This window comes from Kuraishia capsulata, genomic scaffold (assembly GCF_000576695.1).
Source record: "Kuraishia capsulata CBS 1993 genomic scaffold, Kuraishia_capsulata_scaffold_2, whole genome shotgun sequence".
Classification (NCBI taxonomy): domain Eukaryota; kingdom Fungi; phylum Ascomycota; class Pichiomycetes; order Pichiales; family Pichiaceae; genus Kuraishia; species Kuraishia capsulata.
The window spans coordinates 1,217,367-1,238,913 of NW_019172951.1; the positions used below are offsets into that span (position 1 = coordinate 1,217,367).

General features: G+C 46.5%; 13 protein-coding genes across 13 annotated transcripts; 8 read left to right on the forward strand and 5 right to left on the reverse strand.

Moving 5' to 3' along the window:
- Nucleotides 1-193: 193 nt before the first annotated feature.
- On the forward strand, nt 194-1,711 carry KUCA_T00001939001 (uncharacterized protein; the record flags this gene model as incomplete). Its single annotated transcript, XM_022604170.1, has 1 exon — nt 194-1,711. One exon carries the CDS (start codon nt 194-196, stop codon nt 1,709-1,711), a length of 1,518 nt encoding a protein of 505 aa, XP_022457978.1.
- Nucleotides 1,712-1,979: 268 nt separating this feature from the next.
- KUCA_T00001940001 (uncharacterized protein) lies at nt 1,980-4,460 on the forward strand (the record flags this gene model as incomplete). Its single annotated transcript, XM_022604171.1, has 1 exon — nt 1,980-4,460. The coding sequence occupies one exon, from the start codon at nt 1,980-1,982 to the stop codon at nt 4,458-4,460; it is 2,481 nt and encodes an 826-aa protein (XP_022457979.1).
- Nucleotides 4,461-4,717: 257 nt separating this feature from the next.
- Nucleotides 4,718-6,052, forward strand: KUCA_T00001941001 (uncharacterized protein; the record flags this gene model as incomplete). The annotated part of the gene is made up of 1 exon (XM_022604172.1): nt 4,718-6,052. The coding sequence occupies one exon, from the start codon at nt 4,718-4,720 to the stop codon at nt 6,050-6,052; it is 1,335 nt and encodes a 444-aa protein (XP_022457980.1).
- Nucleotides 6,053-6,124: 72 nt separating this feature from the next.
- On the reverse strand, nt 6,125-7,528 carry KUCA_T00001942001 (uncharacterized protein; the record flags this gene model as incomplete). The annotated part of the gene is made up of 1 exon (XM_022604173.1): nt 6,125-7,528. One exon carries the CDS (start codon nt 7,526-7,528, stop codon nt 6,125-6,127), a length of 1,404 nt encoding a protein of 467 aa, XP_022457981.1.
- Nucleotides 7,529-7,704: 176 nt separating this feature from the next.
- KUCA_T00001943001 (uncharacterized protein) lies at nt 7,705-8,886 on the forward strand (the record flags this gene model as incomplete). Its single annotated transcript, XM_022604175.1, has 1 exon — nt 7,705-8,886. The coding sequence occupies one exon, from the start codon at nt 7,705-7,707 to the stop codon at nt 8,884-8,886; it is 1,182 nt and encodes a 393-aa protein (XP_022457982.1).
- A 544-nt stretch (nt 8,887-9,430) lies between these two features.
- KUCA_T00001944001 (uncharacterized protein) lies at nt 9,431-10,294 on the forward strand (the record flags this gene model as incomplete). Its single annotated transcript, XM_022604176.1, has 1 exon — nt 9,431-10,294. One exon carries the CDS (start codon nt 9,431-9,433, stop codon nt 10,292-10,294), a length of 864 nt encoding a protein of 287 aa, XP_022457983.1.
- Nucleotides 10,295-10,939: 645 nt separating this feature from the next.
- Nucleotides 10,940-13,621, forward strand: KUCA_T00001945001 (uncharacterized protein; the record flags this gene model as incomplete). The annotated part of the gene is made up of 1 exon (XM_022604177.1): nt 10,940-13,621. One exon carries the CDS (start codon nt 10,940-10,942, stop codon nt 13,619-13,621), a length of 2,682 nt encoding a protein of 893 aa, XP_022457984.1.
- A 21-nt stretch (nt 13,622-13,642) lies between these two features.
- KUCA_T00001946001 (uncharacterized protein) lies at nt 13,643-13,774 on the reverse strand (the record flags this gene model as incomplete). The annotated part of the gene is made up of 1 exon (XM_022604178.1): nt 13,643-13,774. The coding sequence occupies one exon, from the start codon at nt 13,772-13,774 to the stop codon at nt 13,643-13,645; it is 132 nt and encodes a 43-aa protein (XP_022457985.1).
- Nucleotides 13,775-14,093: 319 nt separating this feature from the next.
- On the reverse strand, nt 14,094-14,990 carry KUCA_T00001947001 (uncharacterized protein; the record flags this gene model as incomplete). The annotated part of the gene is made up of 1 exon (XM_022604179.1): nt 14,094-14,990. The coding sequence occupies one exon, from the start codon at nt 14,988-14,990 to the stop codon at nt 14,094-14,096; it is 897 nt and encodes a 298-aa protein (XP_022457986.1).
- Nucleotides 14,991-15,249: 259 nt separating this feature from the next.
- On the reverse strand, nt 15,250-17,259 carry KUCA_T00001948001 (uncharacterized protein; the record flags this gene model as incomplete). The annotated part of the gene is made up of 1 exon (XM_022604180.1): nt 15,250-17,259. The coding sequence occupies one exon, from the start codon at nt 17,257-17,259 to the stop codon at nt 15,250-15,252; it is 2,010 nt and encodes a 669-aa protein (XP_022457987.1).
- A 594-nt stretch (nt 17,260-17,853) lies between these two features.
- On the forward strand, nt 17,854-18,585 carry KUCA_T00001949001 (uncharacterized protein; the record flags this gene model as incomplete). The annotated part of the gene is made up of 1 exon (XM_022604181.1): nt 17,854-18,585. The coding sequence occupies one exon, from the start codon at nt 17,854-17,856 to the stop codon at nt 18,583-18,585; it is 732 nt and encodes a 243-aa protein (XP_022457988.1).
- Nucleotides 18,586-18,893: 308 nt separating this feature from the next.
- KUCA_T00001950001 (uncharacterized protein) lies at nt 18,894-19,772 on the reverse strand (the record flags this gene model as incomplete). Its single annotated transcript, XM_022604182.1, has 1 exon — nt 18,894-19,772. The coding sequence occupies one exon, from the start codon at nt 19,770-19,772 to the stop codon at nt 18,894-18,896; it is 879 nt and encodes a 292-aa protein (XP_022457989.1).
- Nucleotides 19,773-20,173: 401 nt separating this feature from the next.
- Nucleotides 20,174-21,358, forward strand: KUCA_T00001951001 (uncharacterized protein; the record flags this gene model as incomplete). Its single annotated transcript, XM_022604183.1, has 1 exon — nt 20,174-21,358. One exon carries the CDS (start codon nt 20,174-20,176, stop codon nt 21,356-21,358), a length of 1,185 nt encoding a protein of 394 aa, XP_022457990.1.
- Nucleotides 21,359-21,547: the final 189 nt, after the last annotated feature.

A 21,547-nucleotide genomic window follows, 5' to 3' on the forward strand; every position in this document is an offset into this window, starting at 1 on the left:
GCTCGGAAAACTCCGGTCCCGACCGAGGGTTCGGAACGGCCGGCTCGAGGACTGCACCATAATTTGCCAAATTACTTATCGGGAATGTACTTAGGCTGGTGATTGGGCCCCTGGGTCCATATTTCCTGGGCATTGCCGATTCTCGAGGCTTATATAGATCACATAGAACACGTTTTCACAACGTAGACACCTCATGATTCGACTTCGGCCGGGCCAATTGAAAAGCGCCAAATCGCCGAGCCAGCCATTCGTACGGCTTAGCCGGTCCGCGGGGCTAAAAGGTTCACCAACTGGACCCTTCTTCTCCACGCTTTCTTCCGTGCCCTTTCATTACAACCGGCGAAAACTATCGCAGAATACAAAAATGGATCTCAAAGTAAGCACACTGTCGGAATGGACTTCCGATTTCAAGCAGGACAAGGTCAGCCTATTGGCGGGTACGGTTCTTAGACAGGCTGATGCAGACGAGGTGTTGATCAACAGAGACGCCTACATCAAGCACCTGTCCAACATCTACTCCCATAAAATTGAGCAAGAGGGAAGTCCTATCACCAGCCAAAAGGCCTCGGGTAGGTGTTGGTTATTTGCCGCGACTAATTGTCTGAGAATCCCCATGATGAAACGGTACAATCTGAAAACCTTCCAGCTTTCAACCTCGTTCCTATTCTTCTACGATAAGCTTGAAAAATGCAATTTTTTCCTTGACCAAATTAGTGACACTTACAAGGAAGATGTTGACTCGAGATTGGTCCAATTTCTATTGGATGACCCAACCTGTGATGGTGGTCAGTTTGATATGTTCATCAACATCGTGGATAAGTACGGTCTGGTTCCCAACACTGTTTTCCCAGACACGTTCAATACCACACTTTCCAGAAAGCTCAATTGGATGCTCAAGACCAAGCTGAGAGAGTTTGCCGAAATTTTAAGAGAAGATTTGGCTGCCGGAAAGCCCATTGATGCAGTCAAGGCTTCCATGCAGAGGGAACTCCATAAGTACATGTGCATGTATCTCGGAACACCTCCCGGTCCAAACGATGAGTTCTTGTGGGAGTACGAAGACAAAGATGGGAAGTACCATTCTCTGAAAAGTACACCCATCAAGTTTTTGAAGGAATCTGTCGAATTCGACTCCTCCAACTTCGTGTCTCTGTTGAATGATCCTAGAAACGAGTATGACAAACTCGTCAAGATAGACCGTCTAGGAAACGTTGTTGGTGCTCCAACAGTCTCGTATCTGAATGTGGATATCAAAAAATTTACCGAGGCTGCTGTCGATCGTATTAAGAAGGGAAAACCCGTGTTCTTTGGATCCCACACCCCAATCTACATGGACAGAAAGAGAGGATACATGGATCAGGACTTGTGGAGTTACGACCTCATTGGCTTCAAGACCGAACAGACGAAGGCCTCCAGAGTCAGATATCACCAATCTTTGATGACCCATGCCATGGTGCTTACTGCTGTTCATCTGAATGAAGAGGGTAAGCCCGTCAGATGGAGAGTCGAGAACTCTTGGGGGAAAGATGTCGGTTTCGACGGCTACTTCATCATGACTCAGGAGTATCTCGAGGATTACGTTTACCAGGTTGTTGTTGAGAAATCAGATCTTCCAGCGAACATCTTGAAGATTGAGCAAGATCCATCTCCCATTGTGCTCCCTCCATACGATCCAATGGGAGCCCTTGCTACCTTCAGAACGGAAGATTAGACCATATACGAAAACATAATGCAATTGCATGTGAATAATCAGCAATCCAACGAATTAACTTAAGCTTAGCAACAATCAGTCCATAAATTTTTCACTCTGTCCGAGACCCGTGTATCAGACTGTCGTGTGCTCACCATTATCACACCGCGAAGTTGATCTTCTGATCGCTAACACCTAGCCTTTTCATCTTTTGTAATTTTCTTAGTCTTACTCAGTGTAATTCAAGGCAATCTGGTCAGATAGAGCTTGTGTACTCGCATTTACTGTAATGCATTTCAGGACGCTCTACCGATTAGCGTGCTGGCTGGCTCTGTGTCACGTTTCGGCTTGTACGCAAGTTACAACAAAGGACTTTGACTCGAGGGAGTACTTCGCCGTCCAGTTGGAGGAGTCGATAGAACTGGAGGCATTCAAGGATTCACACAATGACTGGCAGTATGAGCATGCTGCGCGGGGTTTGGAGCATTATCATGTCTTTTCTACGCCCATAGATAAGCTACGGAAACGTGGGCTGGAAGAATCACTGGACATCAAGTCGTTCCATCCTCTACCACCCAAAAGACTGGTAAAGAGGATGCCCGTGAAAATCGACAGTTCGATGGAGCCTTTGATTGAGGCTGAGAAAAGGCTAAAGATCGATGATCCTCTTTTCGCCAAACAGTGGCACTTGGTGAATACTGCTTCGCCTGGCGATGATGTCAACGTGACTGGATTGTGGTATGAAGGGATTACTGGCAAGGGAGTGGTTACTGCGATTGTAGATGATGGTCTGGACATGGATAGCAAAGATTTAAAGAGAAGCTTCTGCAAGGAGGGCTCCTGGGACTTCAACGATAATACCAACCTGCCCAAACCAAGGTTGGACGACGATTACCATGGAACGCGGTGTGCAGCCGAGATTGCAGCCGAGAAGGGCAACGATTATTGTGGGATAGGGGTTGCCTATGACTCAAAAGTTGCTGGTTTGAGGATTTTATCTGGGCAGATCACCGCTGAGGATGAGGCAGCTGCAATGATCTATGCCCCTGACGTTAACGACATATATTCCTGCTCCTGGGGACCACCTGATGATGGAAAGTCCATGCAAGAGCCAGAGAAGATTGTCAAAGAGGCTATGCTGAAGGGTGTTCTGGACGGGAGAAAAGGAAAGGGTTCTCTTTACATCTTTGCCAGTGGTAACGGTGGTATGCACAATGACAACTGCAACTTCGATGGATACACAAACAGCATATACTCGATTACAGTGAGTGCTATTGACCACAAGGGATTGCATCCACCCTATGCTGAGGCATGTTCAGCCGTGATGACTGTGACATACTCATCCGGATCCGGCGAACATATTCATACCAGTGATATAAACGATAAGTGTACCGATATCCATGGAGGCACATCGGCTGCTGCACCGCTTGCGGCTGGTTTATACGCCTTGGTTCTACAGGGAAACCCAGACCTCACCTGGAGGGACGTTCAATATCTGACTTTGCTCACCTCGGTGGAGGTAAACGAAAACGACGGAAGCTGGCACGATGGTCCACTGGGCAGAAGATACTCGCACAAATACGGTTATGGCAAATTGGATGCATACAATATGGTTCAAATGGCAAAGACCTGGAAGAGCCTCAAACCCCAATCATGGTTTTGGTCGCCTGTTCAGCGTCCTGGGTCGAAGATAGAAAGCCAAAAATCCACGCTCACTCATGAGTTCACCATAGACAAAGAATGGCTGGAGAAATCCAATTTTGATCATGTTGAACATGTGGTTGTCACAGTGAACATTGGTTCGTCTGCGAGAGGCAAGACAGCCATCACTCTCAAGTCCCCAGGTGGCATTGTCTCGGAACTAGCAGTTTCGAGGAGGTTTGACCATTCAACTGAAGGCTGGAACAACTGGTCGTTTTCCAGTGTTGCGCATTGGGGTGAATCTGGTGAAGGAACATGGACTCTGGAAGTGTCCACAACGGATGCTGAATGTTCGGTTGACTTTAACGAGTGGCAGTTGAAGCTTTTTGGAGAATCCATAGACGAGACAAAGGTCAAGAGGTTTTCTCTTGACTCGGACTATTCGTTTGATCCAAATGCTCAGGAATCAGAAGAAAGTTCAACGATAGTGACTTCAAGTACGTCAACTTCTGTTTCCACGACGGCAGCGAAAACTACCTCCGAAACTTCGGCCGTCTCTACGTCTGATGCCGGTGATGCAACCAACGAGGGTAAAGGCAGCGAGGCCACTGGCGGGGAAGAAGATGAGGATGATGGTATCGATGGAGAGGATGGATCATACAGACACTCTACCGAGGGTCACTACTCGGAGTACTTCTTCTTTCTGGTCATCATTGGTTTCGTGATCTTTCTGGCTTTGTTCAAGTCGGAACAGCTGCGGAGAAAGAGAAGAAGAAGAGGAAGAACAGACGAGTATGAGTTTGATGTGATTCAACCTGATGATGATTTTGACACGGAGGAGGAACTGACTGACGATAGCTCACTGGTGAGCAGAGACCATGCTGACAACCCCTTCGCAACCACTAGGAAAAGCACTGATCTTTCAAAAGCAAGAGGCATTCCTGCCTCGAAGCTTCCGAGAAACAGTGTGGACCAGAAAAGGGCGCAGCAATTAGCTCAAGATTCTAGAAGAGAAGATGCTTTTTTGAGAACAGAGGAGGAAGAAAGACAGAAATTGTTTGATAACATGCATGGTTTTGATGGGGATGATGACGAAGACGAAATGTTCCGGATTGGATCTAGCCGGTGATAAAACATAGCACAGAATGGACATAAATAGAACAAAAACATAATCTATCTGGAATGAACATTCGAAACAAAAAAAACAATTCTTCTGCTATATCGTCAAGACCTTCGAAAGCTGCCTCAGGTCTTCGGTATGTCTGTGAGTGCGGCTCATATTTGGTGTTAGCACTTCAAATTATATTGATCTGTAATTCGCTCCGATAAATCAGCCGATAGCAATATTACATCCAACACCATCCTCCACCAAACACAGACAAAGTCATGACTGGATTCAATCCTGTGAAAAGGTTTACATTTGTGGCATTGGTGTTGACTTTGACTGCCAATTCTTTGGCTCAGGAGCTTATCCCACGGGATGACGACACACCAGCAGCCGAGACCGAGACTCATGCCGGCTCGAAAACTTTCCATTGGTTGGCTACAATGGCAATGCTATTGATCTTGCCTTCTATAGCATGTGCTTTCAGCTGGGCAAACAGATTTGCCTCCTCGGTGTTTTTGCAGGTTATAGCAGCCGTTTATGCTGTTTTTGAGGCTCTCTTCCTGTCCTTCCCCGATATGAATGGCGTTGAAAACAGGACTTCAAAGGGAACCGCATGGTTTCTCGCATTTTTTTACTGTTTCACCATCTTGGTGGGAGGTCTTGCTAGCGGGTCAAGTGCTTTTATATCCGAAGATACTTCAAGCAGGTGGGTTGCGCTGGCAGGCCAGAAGACTCTCACAAGGGCCTACAAGGCTTGCTCATTACTTGTCACCATGACCGGTTGGGTCAAAACGTCTCTAGCCCCGGTGGCTATGTTTGGATTTTGCCGTGAGGCTCATACAGGCCAGTGTATCGCACACGGCATTATGGGCTCTGCCTTCGTTATGTATGGTTTGGTGTACATCATTGTTCTAGTGATTCCATGGCTGAGGAACGGCGATGGCCAGAAGAAAAGTCAAGAATACTACGACAGCATCGTGATGTGTGCCTGGGGAATTGTCAACACTTTCACGGAGCATCGTTGGGGACGGGAGGGCTGGTCCCATGGTGATTACCAACACACTTCCATGGGCATCATATGGTGGGCAGGCGGATTGCTTGGTATATGGTTCACTCGTAACGGTGCCAGATCGTTCATACCGTCGTTACTGTTGATTTTCACCGGCTATGCAATGTCTCAGCATGCTCAGCATCTGGAGATAAGCACCAAAGTTCATGCCATGTTCGGTTATGCCCTTATACTTGGTGGCTTCTCACGTATTGCTGAAATTTCGTTTTTGCTGCGGGATGACAGAGCAGACAAATACAAGATCATATCGTTCCAGTATTTGCCCTCGTTTGCGCTCATTGAATCGGGAATCCTGTTCATGGGTGCCAATGAAGAACAACTGGACCTGGTGGTGAGTTTGGGTGCTGACCATTCCTCGTATATCTTGGTGCTTACAAGTGCTACTTTTGTGATATATCTGTGGTTTTTACTTCTGATAGAGCTTTACCTGAAGCTTGAAGGGTACAGTTCGAACTTGGGGAAACGCGATTACGAAGCGGTGACGGACTTTGAACTGGACAGTATGTCAGACGATTTGAGGAGAGAGACTCCGAGTGATGCTTAAGGAATAGCAAAAGGCATTTTATATATCCAAAACGACTTGCACAATATCAAGATATTTGACATTTTTATCCATTTAGGCAGTTGCAGAGGCAACAGTGGCCTGTACATCTGTAGCTCCCTTCATCTGCGAATAGAGTCTCAATAACCTGCGGTTCCAGATCCCTTTCTCCTCTTCGGTAGGATACAGCAGAAGTAGCTGGATGGTATCCAGTTTCAATTGCCAGATCTCAGTTTCCACGATATGGCTTTCATCCAGTATGAATGACATGACTTGGGACCATTTCGTTAACAGAACGTGACGGCCATGAGGATATTCTGCTACCGAATGAATCACACGGTAGTTGAGCGGAGCTGGCAATTTTAGAATATCCCGGCCTGATATTGGACATCCCGTGAATGACAGTTCATTCGAAAGTAAATTCTCGTAGATGGGCACGGTTGCTGCCTTCAAAGTGAGCGTTTCCACAAACTCCTTCTGGGTCTCCAGAAGAGCCAGAGGGTTTGTGAGAGACAACAATTTCCAATAGGAAGGGACGTTTTTAACGGCAGTCTTAAGGATATTATGCTTTCCATCGAGCAAGCTAAAACCGGGCAAATACGACATTTTTCCAACAAGAGCGCTGGCATCACCTTCCAGGAACATGGAGTTCTCGTGGATGTAGCCGTTTAGGTATGAGGCCACTATTTCATCGAAGGCAGGCCATAAAGACTCCACCAACCAGGGCTTTTCCTCAGCATAATCCAAAATCTTCGAGTAGAATCCCAGCACTAATCCAATGGCCAAAGGATCATCTTTCTGCTCCAAACTTGCAAGCGGCTGCACGAACAGTGTTGGGGGCAATTCGCCTGGGCCTGTATATGGCACCAAAATCACCAACAAATCACACAAGCGCGCCCTGAGAATATCCGACTGGGTCATCTGAACCAATATGCTCACTATCTCATCGCTTTTGACTCGTCTCTGTATCAATTCTCCTCTGGGAAGCAACTCCTGTATAACCACCTCAATGGCATTAACCAAAGCCAGTGGACTATCCTCTTGAGACAAACGCGTTAGAATGATCTTAATAATGGGGGTGTTCGCGAGAACATCCGCTGGTGATGCTCGCACTATAATATTGAGACAAAGCAATTCCAGCTCCAGAAATTGAGACTGCAGTCCATCTATCAGCCACGAGAGAGAGGTGGCAACCAATACTTGGTCAAATGTGAAGAACGTGAACACAGCTTCAAGCAATTGAACTATGAGCTGCTTGATCTCAATCGCAATATCAATTTGCAACACCTGAACAAGAGGCTCCACAATTTTCTCTTGTACGAAGTCATCTGGCTTGCCATCGGGTACCGTCAAGTCCCGATCCGTTTTCAGCTTCTGTATAGCATCCAAAACAAGAGTTTCGTCAAACGCAATATTGAACTTGGTATCAATTGATTGCTGAATATACTGTGCCAGGTTTGATATCACTGGATCAGTCATTTTGTGCCGTTGAATGGTCTATTGGTGGCTGATTTAATCGCCAGAGCAGAGGAAAGGTGAGGCATCTCATGTGGGAAATACCAGGCAGACTTGATGAGATAAGCAATCAAATTCATTGCGGCTTCAATATATACTTTTTGCTCTACGTAGCACTTCACGATCCATTTATGACAACCATGGAAAACATTATATTTCAAAACAGAAACTTCACCAAAACGCGACTGAGATCGCTCTATTCTGATTTCTCGCATTTGAAGGAAACAAATCCGGAGGGATACCAGGCTAATCTGGATGCCTGGAGGTCCTTACTCACCAATCCAGACACTCCGATATACGACAACCATTGTGTTGTTGATCTGGAGAAACTCAAGAAGAAGCTCTTTTTGGAGCAATATGGTCAGCCGAAGGGTCTTGAGCTTGTTTTGAAGGAGCTGACGAACCAGGGCGACTTTGTTGATCTGAGCAGGTTCGAGTCTCAAAAGAACAGTGTTTACGAGAGATCGTGGACTGTGGGAACTCTGTTTCATTGGTTGGTAGGTCCGAATATAAAACATCTGGTCTGTATTCGGTGCCTGGAGAGTCTGGGTGACAAAATAGCCAGCTTATTGAACAAGAATGTATGTCTACACCAGGAGCAGTTGGAGGAGATGATCAACGCCACGCTATATGTGCCTTTGAGTAAAGAAGATCTAAAGTGTCTTCTGCTGTTTTTGTCGCGCGACAAAAAGAGAATATCTTTGGATAATGGAATAGTGAAATATCCAAAGACAGAGGTTGTTGCTACCGATTTGGCACAGGCTGATCTACGGTACACCATATGGGGTTTGGAGAAACAGATAGAGAGGACTTCTTTGAAGATTGCCCAGATCAAGGAAAACGCTCTGACTTACTTGGAAAGAGGCGACAAGGTCTCGGCACGGTCGTCTATTCACCTCAAACGGGTGTTTGAGAAGTCTTTGGAGAATTCCAACGCATCGCTGATCAAGGCCACGGAGATCCTGGAACATATTGAAAGTGCGCATGTGAATTTATCGTTTGTCTCGACGCTACAAAGTGGCTTGTCAGCTCTCAAGAGCTTGAACGATAAGTTCGATGTGGAAGACATCGACAAAATCATGACCGAGATGAAGGACATGGAGGTCCCCGAAGTGACCGTGGAGGAGGACCAGGATGTGGAGGAGGAATATGAGAAAATGCTAAAAGAATCCGCGAGGGTTTCGCAGAGTCCGGGAATGGGTACTGACTTCGAAGACGCAGAACTTATCGACCGTTTGGAGGCATTAAGGGTTGCAGACCGAACAACCAAAGTTGTGCAGGTCAGAAGTTCTGAAGACTCGGCAACGGCATTACCTGCGTGATATAGGAAGGACTAGTGGTTTCTGGCTGATCCAACGTCAATATTCCTCTTTAATCGAGTCAATTGGTATCAAAAAAAACATATGAGGGGTCATATAATTTACAGTTGGTTACAATTGTTTGCAATTGATCAGAATTGATCGAATTTCATCACAAACTTATCAGAATCAGCCACATCGGGAGACAATCTTCTCCCTGCAGTCGGGTCTTTTCAAGCCTGGTCACCGTGTCAAGTCCGAGGGGGCACCATGTCAAGTCCGAGGGGGCATACAAAGTGCATTAAACTACCCGACATATTGTGATATAAATATTCAGCGGTTGCCAATAAACAACGACGGTTTTTACGGGCTCCAAGTGTTGAATTATCAACGTTTCTTTCTGATCTGGTGAAAAAATATTTTCGAGTTGTGTTGATTTCACCGAATCAACCGAGATTCCATCTTTCGTCCAGGACCATCTGAATTTAACAAGCCACCTCATTGGAGACAATCGCGAGATCCCTCCGCTTTTACTTCTCGGAAAATACTCTTTGTTAATTATTTCGAAATGCCTGTGGCTATTATGACAGGTGCCAATAGCGGCATTGGCTTTAGCATCAGCAAGGAGTTGGCTCGCAACGGCTACAAAGTGTATGCCACTGATATCAAACTGGACAAGGTTGAAGAACTATCCCAAACGGATGAATTCAAGGACAAAATCGTGCCCTATCTGTGTGATGTTGCTCAATTGGAAAGTGTCTTGAAGCTGAAGGAGAAAATTGTCGCTGACGAAGGCAAATTGGACCTTTTGTACAATAATGCTGGTATTGCATGTAGCACCTCGGCCATCGACGCTTCGGACGAGATCTTCATGAAAGCCTTTCAAATCAATTTTTTCGGAGCTGTCAGACTTACCAGAGAATTCTCCAGATTGCTGATTGCTTCCAAAGGAACCATATGCTTCACTTCCTCTGTGACCGGTATCATTCCCTTCCCAATTGGCTCGATGTACTGTTCGTCGAAGGCAGCCTTGACGCAATATGCCGCAACGGTCCACATGGAACTGGCTCCTCTGGGGGTCAAGGTGATGAACTTTATAACTGGTGCTATTGACACTGGGATCATGGACCGGTCCCCTCTGCCCGAAGGTTCCATTTTCGACACGCCCGAGGGAAATGAAGCCATCAGGTGTAGAAGAAGCATCGTCAACGATACCAACCCTACCAAGCCTGAGGATTATGCAAAACAGGTGGTTGCTGATATTCTAAAGGGAGATATCTATGGAATTCATTACTACAGAGGAAAGGGCGCAAAGATGTTGACGGCTGCTTACTACTCGCTTCCGGTTTGGTTGAGAGAGAGCTATTTGCTGAAGAAATACAAGTTCGATGCGTTCTACTCTAGTTTCCTGAAGGCTGAGGAAAGTGCATAAGATGGACTGCTAGTACAGTTTTGGATAGTGGGAGGACTTTAGTTTCTTGTTTATTAGATTTCAATTCTCGATTCGTATATATTATACAAGCTAGTATGGAACCATTGTCCTCGTATTCAAGATTGCCTGAGAAGCGGAGTGAAGTGGGAAGTGGCTAACCGTAAGAACTAACCGCCAGAACCTATTGTTGGTCTGCTGTGCAGTATGATTGATAATTCCAAGGTAGATCCTGATCGTGACAATATCCCAAAATTTCTGCATGTAATAGTCTCAAAAAAACTGAAACATTTCACGATATCACTGACTTAGTCGTTAGGCCCGACGGGACGCGCCTTAAGTGCAGCACTTAGACGCCGTTGCCTCGGGCCTTAAGGGTCCAAGTATGGCGACGATACTGATAGCGTTTAGCACCTGGCCCTGACTCGAATACACAAATTTAAATGTTTCTAGACTGTATAATTTACTTGTTTCTTTAGTTTTTTGCTAATATTTCACGTTTTCAACCGAGTTTACCCTCCATTTTAAGTATGGCGCGAAACGCGGAATGCGCAGACTCCTGCGATGAGCCGACGATCTCGAAGATCTCCAGCTAACAATTTCAGTCGCCAACTGATGGTACTACACCAAAGACCACGGCCATAAAAAATGTCGGACTTAGGCAAGAAAGCACCACCTTTGAAGCCAAAACCAACAGCATTAAAGGCAAATTCAAATACTTCTGCAGGTTTGGCATTGGGAACGGGTTCTGAGCTGATCGATACCGTGGACTCCGGTGATGATTTGACCGTGTCCTTGAGAAGTAGTCTACGAAATGTGAGGTTGGATAATGGCGAAATTTCACCTGTGACGACTCCAGAATCTCTTGAAGTTGAGAAAAAGCTGATACAGCCATTGGCCATGAAACCAGTCAGTTCGTTTCCCCCTCCACCAAGAAGAACTGTTCCGGTTGCTGTGAAAAAGGACGAGGAAAACGACGAGGAAAACGAGGAAGTCTTGCCCAAAAAGCCATCCACACCTCCTCGCAAACCCGAAGCTCCATTAGTGAGTAGTGCTTCAAGTTCTGAGTCCGTGGCGAGTGGTAAGCCTGACGGGGAGAGAGAGGAAGTTAGAAGACCATTGGACCAACTTCCCAGGAAACCAGTGAGTGCATTCCCACCGCCTCCGAGAAGAGTTGTCAAGCCTGAGCCTAAAGCTGTTGACGATGAACCAGCTGAAGAGTCTGTTGAAATTACCGCTGAAAAACCGGAAGACATTCGCATTGAACGACCCACTGCTCGTCTACCTCCAAAGACCTCGGTTGCGTTTCCACCTCCCCCCAGAAGGACGGTGAGACCTGCTTCCGTCGTAGTTTCAGATGACGATTCAGATGAAGAAGACGCAGAAGTTGCGGAAGTACCAGATACAAAACGGAAACCTGTGTTGCCAGTGAAACCCAAGGCCCTTTCAGCTTTGGCTGAATCATCTGCTTCTGGCACAAACGACTCCGAACCAGTATCCAGACGGGAAAGTGCACCGAGAATGGGATCATTGAGTGAATCGTATGCTGATCTTAAGGAGGCTGCTAAAAAGTTTCCTCCTCCTCCGAAAACACCAGTTAGGCCCGGAAGTGTCTCCTCCACCTTCAGCACAGACCAGGAAGACCCTATTGAAAAACCAAGCTTCCTTCGCCGAGCATCACGTGTAATAGAGAGATCTACTTCTTCTGGATCAATTGAGTCTCAGGATTCCATTGGAAAATCGATTATGACCATGGGCAATGCCATGGGTAATGCCATGAGCTCGGTGCGTCTCTCCCAGCTTTCTCTCAGATCAAGACATTCCGAGAAGTCTTTGAGTGATTCGTACCCTGAAGCACGACAAGAACCGGTAGTGGATGCAGAACCAAAGCCTGTGCTGCCAGCTAGACCAAGACTTCCTTCAGGTGGTGATGTTTCGCCAGCAAAGAGAATGCCTCCTCCTGTCGTTAGACCCAAGCCTGGTGCCCGTACTCCGGTGAAAGACGATGAAGATACTCTCTCAGATGAAGATGCGAGGCCCAAATTACCATTGAGACACGTTTCTCCGGCTGGAATTTCGACTCCGCCAATCATTCGTCCCAGACCCAGCTCTCGTTCTTCCTCCTCAATCGACACAAAGAACGACGACGAAATGGAATTCAAGCCGAAATTTGCGTTGAGACATGTTTCACCAGTCAGGAAGCAACCACCGCCAATAATCCGGCCCAAACCGGCATTGCGTGCTACATATACTGACGATGAGATCAGGTCTCATTCGGAAGAGGAAGAAGAAGAACAGGAGGAGGAAAGACCTAAGCTGCCTCAAAGGCCTCGTGCTGCGCCTGCAAAGCCTGAGATGAAGCCTCAAGTCAAGACCGAAATAAAGCCCGAATCAAAGCCCGAAATACCAAAGCAGGCAAAACGTCCTCCACCAGCGCCTAAGCCAAGAAGCGTCGCGAGTTCTATAACCTCCGTCGAAAAGACTGAAGATGCTCGTGATCCTACCAAGCAGAAGCCAAAGGCACCACCAGTGGTCCCACCTCATAGAACTTTAGCAAAGTCAGACTGGAAACCTCCAGTTTTGGATCTGGAACTGACCAAACCTTGGTTCGTCAACGATGAAAACTTTGCCGAAAACTTGCCCAAAGTCTTCAAGGGCTTGAACTTTGCTACTGCTTACGGCTACAATTCGAAAGAGCATTTTAGAATTCTTACGGTGAGACTCCACGATTTATCAACTGCCAAAGTGAAACTGACTTGGCCAAAGTCTGGTGATCCAACAGCTTTGGTGGAGGTTGAGAAGAAATTTGAAGAACCACCACATGCATCTTCCAAGCAACTTCTTGAAGGAGCTTCTCTGTTTGGTGAACATGTAGCTAGTTGGTGTGAAACCAAAGAAGATAAGACAGTTGGTGATGGAGAGTGTTGGACTCTGGCTCATGATGCTCTGGAAAAAGGATGTGGAAAACATGCTTTCGTCTCCGAAGGTTTAGTTCATGGTGCTTTGACTTTGCTGATTAAGTTTGAGAATGGCAAGACTGAAAGAGTCAAGTCTTCAGTCTCAGATGGGATCAAACGTGGAGACATCCTCCAGTTCGAGAACTGTTGTCTCAGATATCCTAACAAAGCGTTGTTCTTCGGATCACCCGATCATACCGCAGTTGTTACCTCGGTCAGTGGGTCTCAATTAAACATTATACATCAGAATGTCAACGGTAATAAGTTTGTGGTGAGGGAAGAGATAGACATTGACAAATTGACTGAGGGAACCATCAAGGTTTATAGACCGGTGACCAGTAAGTGGATTGAAGATCTGTCACCAGTGTGGTAATGAAATGAGATTTTTGGTATATTAAAAATGTAGATTGTGACTGTAGTCAGCAAAGCGATCTGAACAGGTTTGAAAAAAAAATTGAATGCCTCCAGCCAGATTCGAACTGACGATCTCCTCATTACTAGTGAGGTGCCTTACCAACTTGGCCATAGAGGCAAATTACACCAATTATTTTTCACGGTGCTCTAAGATGCATACTCTGGTTGTAACACTACCCTCAGAATGAGTCTATTATGCAAGTGGTGGTGGGATTGTTGGCAACTTTATGCGAGGACGATAAACAGTTGACATAGAATGACAGCCATGCCTCCCAGGATTTTCTAAATCGATCGCCCGGATGTTTTGGAAGATCTGGATACTACGATAACACAAAAATCTATCAAATGCATCTACATCGACAAAGACGGGAAGTCAATAATGTGACATTAAAATTACACTAGAGTATCAGGCCTCTGCAGAGTTCGACTCTCTATTCTCTGTACAAAATGATCTCACTCTGCTTGAAATACCTTCTAGCATCTTCGTCAATCAAGACCAGACTAAGGAACGTTCTGGTCGAAAACTTTTTGTTCACGTCTTTATACGTTGGGGTCAAATCGAAGCCACCTAGGAAGAGACGGATTGGAATGGTTTCACCTCTTACCGGGGCTCCATCCATGATCTCAAACCTTATCAAGACCTCACTATCAGACAATTGATGAGGAGGCGCCCCGCATGTTTCTCGTCTGATCAGGGATAGCTCCATGTGCTTAATCTTCAGACGCACCAGCAGGAAGTAGATCCTTCCAACAATCACGTCCTTGAGCGAATATCTATTCCTCGAGTATTCAAACTCAATATGAAGGCAGTCCTCGATTCCAACGTCCATCTTGACGCTGGAAGGAGGTGGTGGAGCGGACTCTTCGACTGCTCCCTGGTGTTGGTGCACCCACAATTCCTTCTCGCGAATGACATCCGCTGACTTCCGCGATACAGTCACCTTTATGTAGTATCTCAGTCTCACGTTCGCTCCTCTGTAGCTCTCATACTGCTTCTCCACGTTTCTGAACTCAAACTGGAACGTTTCAGGGTGTGTCAGGTCTCCTGGACTCGCCAATTCGTGTGCAAGTGACAGGAAATCATCACTCTGCAAGCCGTCATTCTGGATCTCAATTGAACCAAGCAATTGAACCTTTACTCCAGTGTGTTCCACCCTCTTGTTGTCTTTTATTCTAACGGTGACCTGGCCTCTGACGGTCTCACCATCCTTGTACAATGGTAGCTTCTCCTTCCTGCCTTTAGCATTTTTCACCTCAACATGCTCCCTAGAATCGTCCCCATCCAGTCTGACTTCTATGTCCAACGGCGTTTTAAAGAACAGCGACATTGTTACGGATGAATGGTAACGATAAAGTCTGAAGAAAGCTCAGATCTCCTGGCTGAAGCTGGTGAGGAGGGGGCCTCCCCGGATAGGTGAGGGCTCATAACCGAGCCGCACGGGAAGTTCATATGTCTCTTTTACATTCAAATTTCAATACTGATTGGTAAGTATCATTTTCTTAGAACAAAGCTCATTATTCACAAAGGGTATCTTTTCTCAGTATTTACACAAAAAGCTGACTATTTACAATAGGTGTCTCTTTCCCCTAATATTTGTATACTTTAGGATCCCTCTTCTTCATAGATGGTTGACTCATGAATTCCTGGTCCAATACCTTGGCCATATGCTCGGCCCTTTTCTCCTCATCGATTATCTTTTGGGCCTCATAAAGCTGTACCTTTCGCTCGTGTGCAACATCCTTCTTGGCCTTTTTCACCACCTTCTTGTAACTTTTCTCCTTCCTCTGGAGCTGCTCGGAATAGTTATCACTGTTCTTGTTGGACAGAATCTTGGACTTGGCCCCTAACGGATATAGATCTCCACCCTTCAGCTTTCTAGCATCGTGGTAATCTTGTTTGCCCGAAGACCTGGAAATATGCCATTTTTCCAAATTGCCAGATGGAGCACACACCTCAGCAATGGCAAGACCCTTCTTACACATGGGGGCCCTCATCACCCTGGGCCATTCATCTGGTGTGTCACCACTGTAACCAACAGGATAGTTTTGTTGGCCCTCTTTCTCAATTTGGTCTTCTATCCTCCTCAGAGACTCTTCGTCGTTTGCGGATCTCTCCAAAATAAGATAACTGTAATTAGCACTCTCGTAAGTGCGCGCATTGGGGTTACCCTTTCCGGCTGATGCTTCACCTTTGATTCCAATACCATCCATAGGAGTGGCCCATGGGGTTGCCAATTGTAATCCTTTTTTCAGCTCACTTGTGAACTTCGGTCTAACCACCTCCGTCTGGAAATGGCAGAAAGAGAGCTTCTTTCCAACACCACCATAAGAGTAGTACTCTGGCTTGGATACTTGCAAAGGACATACAGCATGGTGCGAGCATGGTGCTACCACCCTCAAATGATAATCAGGTCCAATAGCACCTTTCTTGTAAGGAGCGGGTATCTTTTTGTTGGAGATGGAGTCTTCCGGACGAATAGCTACCTGTCTTGCTCTGGCAATGATCTCGAACCCAAGAGGGTTTCCTCTCTCCACAATTACCAAGTGGCCACCGGGAGCAAGCCTCTTGAAAAACTCGTGAACACGTTCGTCCACTTGACCGGGAAAGAACTTCTGTCTCTCCAGCAGCTGGTGGGTGACCATAATCAGATCATACTTTCTGTCCTCGTTTGACCGAATATCCTGCAACAGCTTGGTCTTGATTTTGATTTTTTTGGTCATCACCTCACCCACAAACTCCATGTCCTCGTCCTCTGACTCTACCTTTGATTCGAGCTCCTGTTTGCTGATTTCCAACCCGTTGTACTCAGCAAGTTGTCTACTCAGAATCAACTTCGCACGTCTCAGCATTTCGTAAGGACCCACCACAACTGCATCTTTAACTTCTGGTTCGAAGGAATCGCCCATGATCTCGTTTAAAGCAACGATTCCGGTCGCAGGACCGTAACCGACATCAAGCACTCTGCGTGGGTTGAACTTGTCCTCTCCTACCCGCTTCCGTAATTCGTGCAAAACCTGGTAAAGTGAGCCATAGTTCTGTAGAAACACTGCTGCTATATGTGCATCTGCATCTGCCTCTGTCTCAGCTGCAAAGTGGAGATTCCGTTCACGCAATTCGACATAGTACTCGGCTGCCTTGGCTCTCAACACCTTTGGTTGTCTCAAGAGCAAGATGTGATTGTTGATCGCCTTTCCCATTTCGGCTGGGAGTTCAATCTGTTGTCTGTTCACACGTGCCTCGCGAGTTAGAGGGTGTAATCTGGCATCTTTGGCAGTCAGTCCGTCTCGCACCTGTCCGGTCACTGGATCACGGTAAGGTGAAACCTGCTCTGTTTGGTCATCAAATCCATATACAGTTGGACCTGAACTGTCTGAGGGATCCAAATCGTGGTTATAATCCCGGACTAACTGTCCAAAGGTCTCGCCATCTCGCCTGTATGCGTATGGTAATGTGGTGGCCTCTGTCGAGAGAGCCTCGAAATCGTCAACGGCATCTTCTGGAATCTCCTGAGCCGCAAATTTCCTTAGCACTGCTCGTGTGGAACCAAATGGCCTGACTATAGAAGTGCCAAAAAGCCTCCTTAGTCCAAAACTCATTTCGGTGTGGTTGAGTCGTACGAGAGAGAAGAAGCTTGTTAAAGAGCCTCACAGAAAGGCAGAAAAGTTTTTGGGTCATCGCATGTATCCGGGGGAATTCCGGGATCATGTCGGGGGTACAATGGGGATAAGGCCTGAGGAGTAGATGGAGAATATCGACATAAATTTATTGAAAATTCGGGCAATAATACAAATTTTATTGTTTAATCAAGATAGAAATCTCTTGCTCGCTTCAAACCAAGGTTTTTCATGTTGTTTTTTAACAATTGCTCACTAATCTCCATTCCAGTTTTATGAAATTCTAAAATTATGCAGAAATGACATTATTCCTGCAATATTAGTCCCACATAATTCAAATATCTCTCCAAAAATCACAAAACTTGACAAAATGGTACAAAGGACAATACTTCTCTAAGTATTATACTAAAAACCTTTTGAAATTTGAAAACGGTCAGGTTTACCACCACCGGTTTCTAGCCGGGGGAGAGCCGCAGCCGACCAGCCTCAATCTCCGGGCCAAATGTCATCGCCCAAATTATGTGTGTTTACCTGGTATTCTTCTCCGATGGACTGGCCAGATAAAATGATCTTGCAATGGTTGTGAAGAAAGGGATCGTATCGGGGAAGATCAGCAAGAAACGAAAAATTGGTGGAAGACGGTTGAAATTTAAACGGGGTATACAATCGAACCAGGGAGATGATGCAGACAGAAAGAATAGCGCAGACAACAGAACAGAAACAGCTGAGTTTAATGGAGACACGGAGTATTCCGAGTCACCAGAAGTTTCAGAACCTACTTTAAGACCACGGACTCGAGTGAAAATGCCCAGCGTAGAGTATGGGCCAGAGATCAACGGGTATCGGTTCGTGCGATCGGTAAACGAAGAAGCGTTTGAATTCACTACAAAACCCCATGTTAACAACGACGATGATGATATCTTGCACTCAGATTCACACTCACACTCGGATTCGGATTCAGTTTCTGAGACGAGCTCGAACTCTCATCCAGCCTCAGCAGAGTCCGAAGATGAGCTATCTTTCACCCATGCATGGAGCTACGAAGACTACAACCGACACTGGGAATCCGCTCCGAGTGAGATAGCATGGCCCGTGGCATCCAACCATCCTGCAGATCTGAGCGTTGAGTCAATCCGATCGTTCTTGGATAATGGCCGGTTGAAGAAGCGGCTCAAGACTGAGAGAGTGCGATGGCATCCGGACAAGATGATGGTGGGTCGGTCCGAGGAATTGAAGGAGAAGGTGACATTTACCTTTCAGTGTATTAACAGTATATGGGATGAGTGTTTGAAAAGTGGGTTTCATTAAAGTTGGCTGTCAATTGTGGCAAAAATCCAAAGATCAGCATTTTTCAGGCCCTGTCCCTGTTCAGACTTTTGCAAGGGTCAAAGAGTCTTTGAGTTTGCAGTTGAGTTTGCAGTTGAGTTTGCAGTTGAGTAGAAATGATACTCAATCATCTTTTTTTTGGGTCTATTTGGTCTCTACGAGCTTTCACAGTCTTGTACAGAGTTCAAGCTCTGCTCTTTGCTTCTCGAAATTTTCAATTCTTCAATTAACATTTTCATTCTTCATTTGCTTCTTCCTTCCTATAACATACATTGCACAAACCAATTTTTTCATTCTCGCGCATCGTCTGCGGGAGTGGGCACATCATTGTTTTCCTGAGTGGTTGTGGCCTCGTCATCTTCCTCCTCAATGTCTTCTTCATCATCATCCTCTTCATCATCGTCCTCTTCATCGTCGTCCTCTTCTTCTTCCAGTTTCCGCTTCTTCACAGACTTCTGGTCATCAGCCTCAAGATCGACCTCGTTGTCATCATCGTCCTCTTCATCTTCTTCCTCTTCTTCATCCTCTTCCTCCTCCTCCTCGTCACCTTCTTCCTCTTCTTCTTCTTCCGCTTCCTCTTCTTCCTCATCATCAAGCTCCTCATCGTCCGCATCGGGCTGCTCCGGAGGAAACTCGTCACCATCGTTCTCGCTGTCCCAGACTATGTTGAACCTCGTCACCCTGGGTTTCTCAGCAAGGATATTGCGCACTATATGATCAACCTGGACTTTGCTGGGTGGATTCTCACGGAGTTCCTCGGAGTCATACTCGTTGTTCACGTAGTAGCCAACACGAACAAACTCGCGGTCGTTGTAAGAGCACGAAAGAAGAATCACCGTGACGGAAACCAGTTCTGACGCAGGAATCAGCTCAGGAGACGGCGAATCAGCAGTAAACAAAAACTTGTTGATCCCAACAGGAACAGGGCCAACAAGAATTGAATCCAGCTCCTGATCATGCTCTAGTGTCTTGGACGAACCGACATACGTGAGCTTCCATTCAAGGTCCTCCTTGAGGGGCTCCAGACACTCAAACGTGATCTCAAACTCGTAGGGATCACTGAACCTCGCCGGGTTATTCAGCACATTGATTCCAAGCAACGACACTATAGACATCTTGTAGTTGAGCGAATGAGTGGAACAGGATTGCTCTTGTGTCTGTCTAGGCATGGCATTCTCATGGACGCGTCAGGTCGTGCAAAAACCTCAAGGTCGTTCCGAACTCATATTAAGGTAGTTTCCTACCCATTGCCGCATCCGTGCAGCGACGCACGCAATATTCCAGATCGGGTAACGTCCTCCTTCCCGATGCGGCAAAGTGACAACAGGGTTGTGGAGCCAAAATTTGACTGACATTTATCTGCCGTCTGTGTGTGTACAAGTGTGGAAAAAACTTGGAAGTGTGGTGAACGGGGCGACGAAAACACTGAAAGACAGTTGGACATCTTGTGTGTGTATTTTTGATCTCGTTGTCTTTTCGAAATCTTGGTTTTTTATTCTTCTTCCAGGCAGATCTCAACTGTAAGCAGTCGATCTACGAACAGGAGAAGGGGAGAGCGCATTAAAAAATCATGTCAACTGTTTCGACCACGGAAACCAGACACCAGCCATTGAAAGGAAGACTCCACTTGGACCCACCGGTGTCGATGAATCAGCCAGTTTCGCCAACTTCGTCTCAACAGCCGTCCCAGGACGTGCTTGCTGCGCTGCTTGGAAATGGCATCAAGGAATGGCCTTTCACAGAGACTTCGCTAATCCACGCGCTCGCTCTCAAAACAGAGCAGGAAAAGACGAGACAAGAATTTTATCGAATGGAGACGGTGTCACGTTCTCTTGAGCTGCTCCGCCATGCCATGGCTGCCCAGATACCCGGATATCTAATCCCTCAGCTATTCATGCCGGGAGCAGGTCCCGTTGGCGGAACGGGCTCCAAAGACGTCAAATCGTTGTCAATAAGCACAAATTCCGGCCCAAACCCTTATTCAAATTCGGAAATGTATAAGGCTGATCCGAACTTCAAGTTTGGATCCGGGTCGAGGGCCGGCTCGTTGCCGGGATCTGGAGCTGCTACACCATCCATGACCCCTACAGCACCAGCACCACAGATGGCGCACAGACGCCAAAACTCCCCAGCGAGAATGGGAGCACAAGCAGTAGCTGCCCTGAATACGCCGCAAAGAGGAGTGGCCCACAAACATCACCAATCGATGCCTGTAGTTGGGATCCCAGAGGCCGCTGCTGTGTCGTTTGGAAAGCCTGTTTCTAGGAAGAACTCCGCCCCCTCTCAATCAGAAAAACCTACGCAGGAGTCTATGATTTCGTCGCATCATCTGATTCAGTTCCATCACTGGCAACCTGAATCGGACGAGAAGCCACCCATCCAGGGCGATATTCCCAGCTTGCCGGCTCCTAAGAGAAGGAGATCTTCTGGGTCAGACGGTGAATCAGGCTCTTCTCTGGGTGCTTCTACTCCAACTACAGCAAATTTTGTGACTCCAGGAAGTTCTGTGGCACCTTTGAGTGCTCCACCAATGCAGGGTGTTTCTCAACCAGCTCCACGTTCTAGGTCTCCTCCTACCAGGAGGTCCCTTTTATCTCATATTAGAACTAGATCCGATATGAGTGGAATGTTGAGAAAAGTGTCACCGCCATCATTGAGACACCATCACAGAGATTCACAGAACGGGTCTTCGCCAACTGAAACTGACGATAAGCCTAAATTGTCACGGTTTCCCAACAACATTCTTGGATCGTAGATGGGAAGGCTGAAGTCAAAAGCGTTGACGAGGCTTGACGACAGGAAGAATATTCAGAACAATTTGATAACTTTATTATGCGAAGAAGGATATGCTAATGAAACTACACAGTAGATTAGAAAATTATCAAGGTCAAGAGTGGTCATTATCGTGAATCAGAGGACCCGTACAATCATGGATTATCCGATT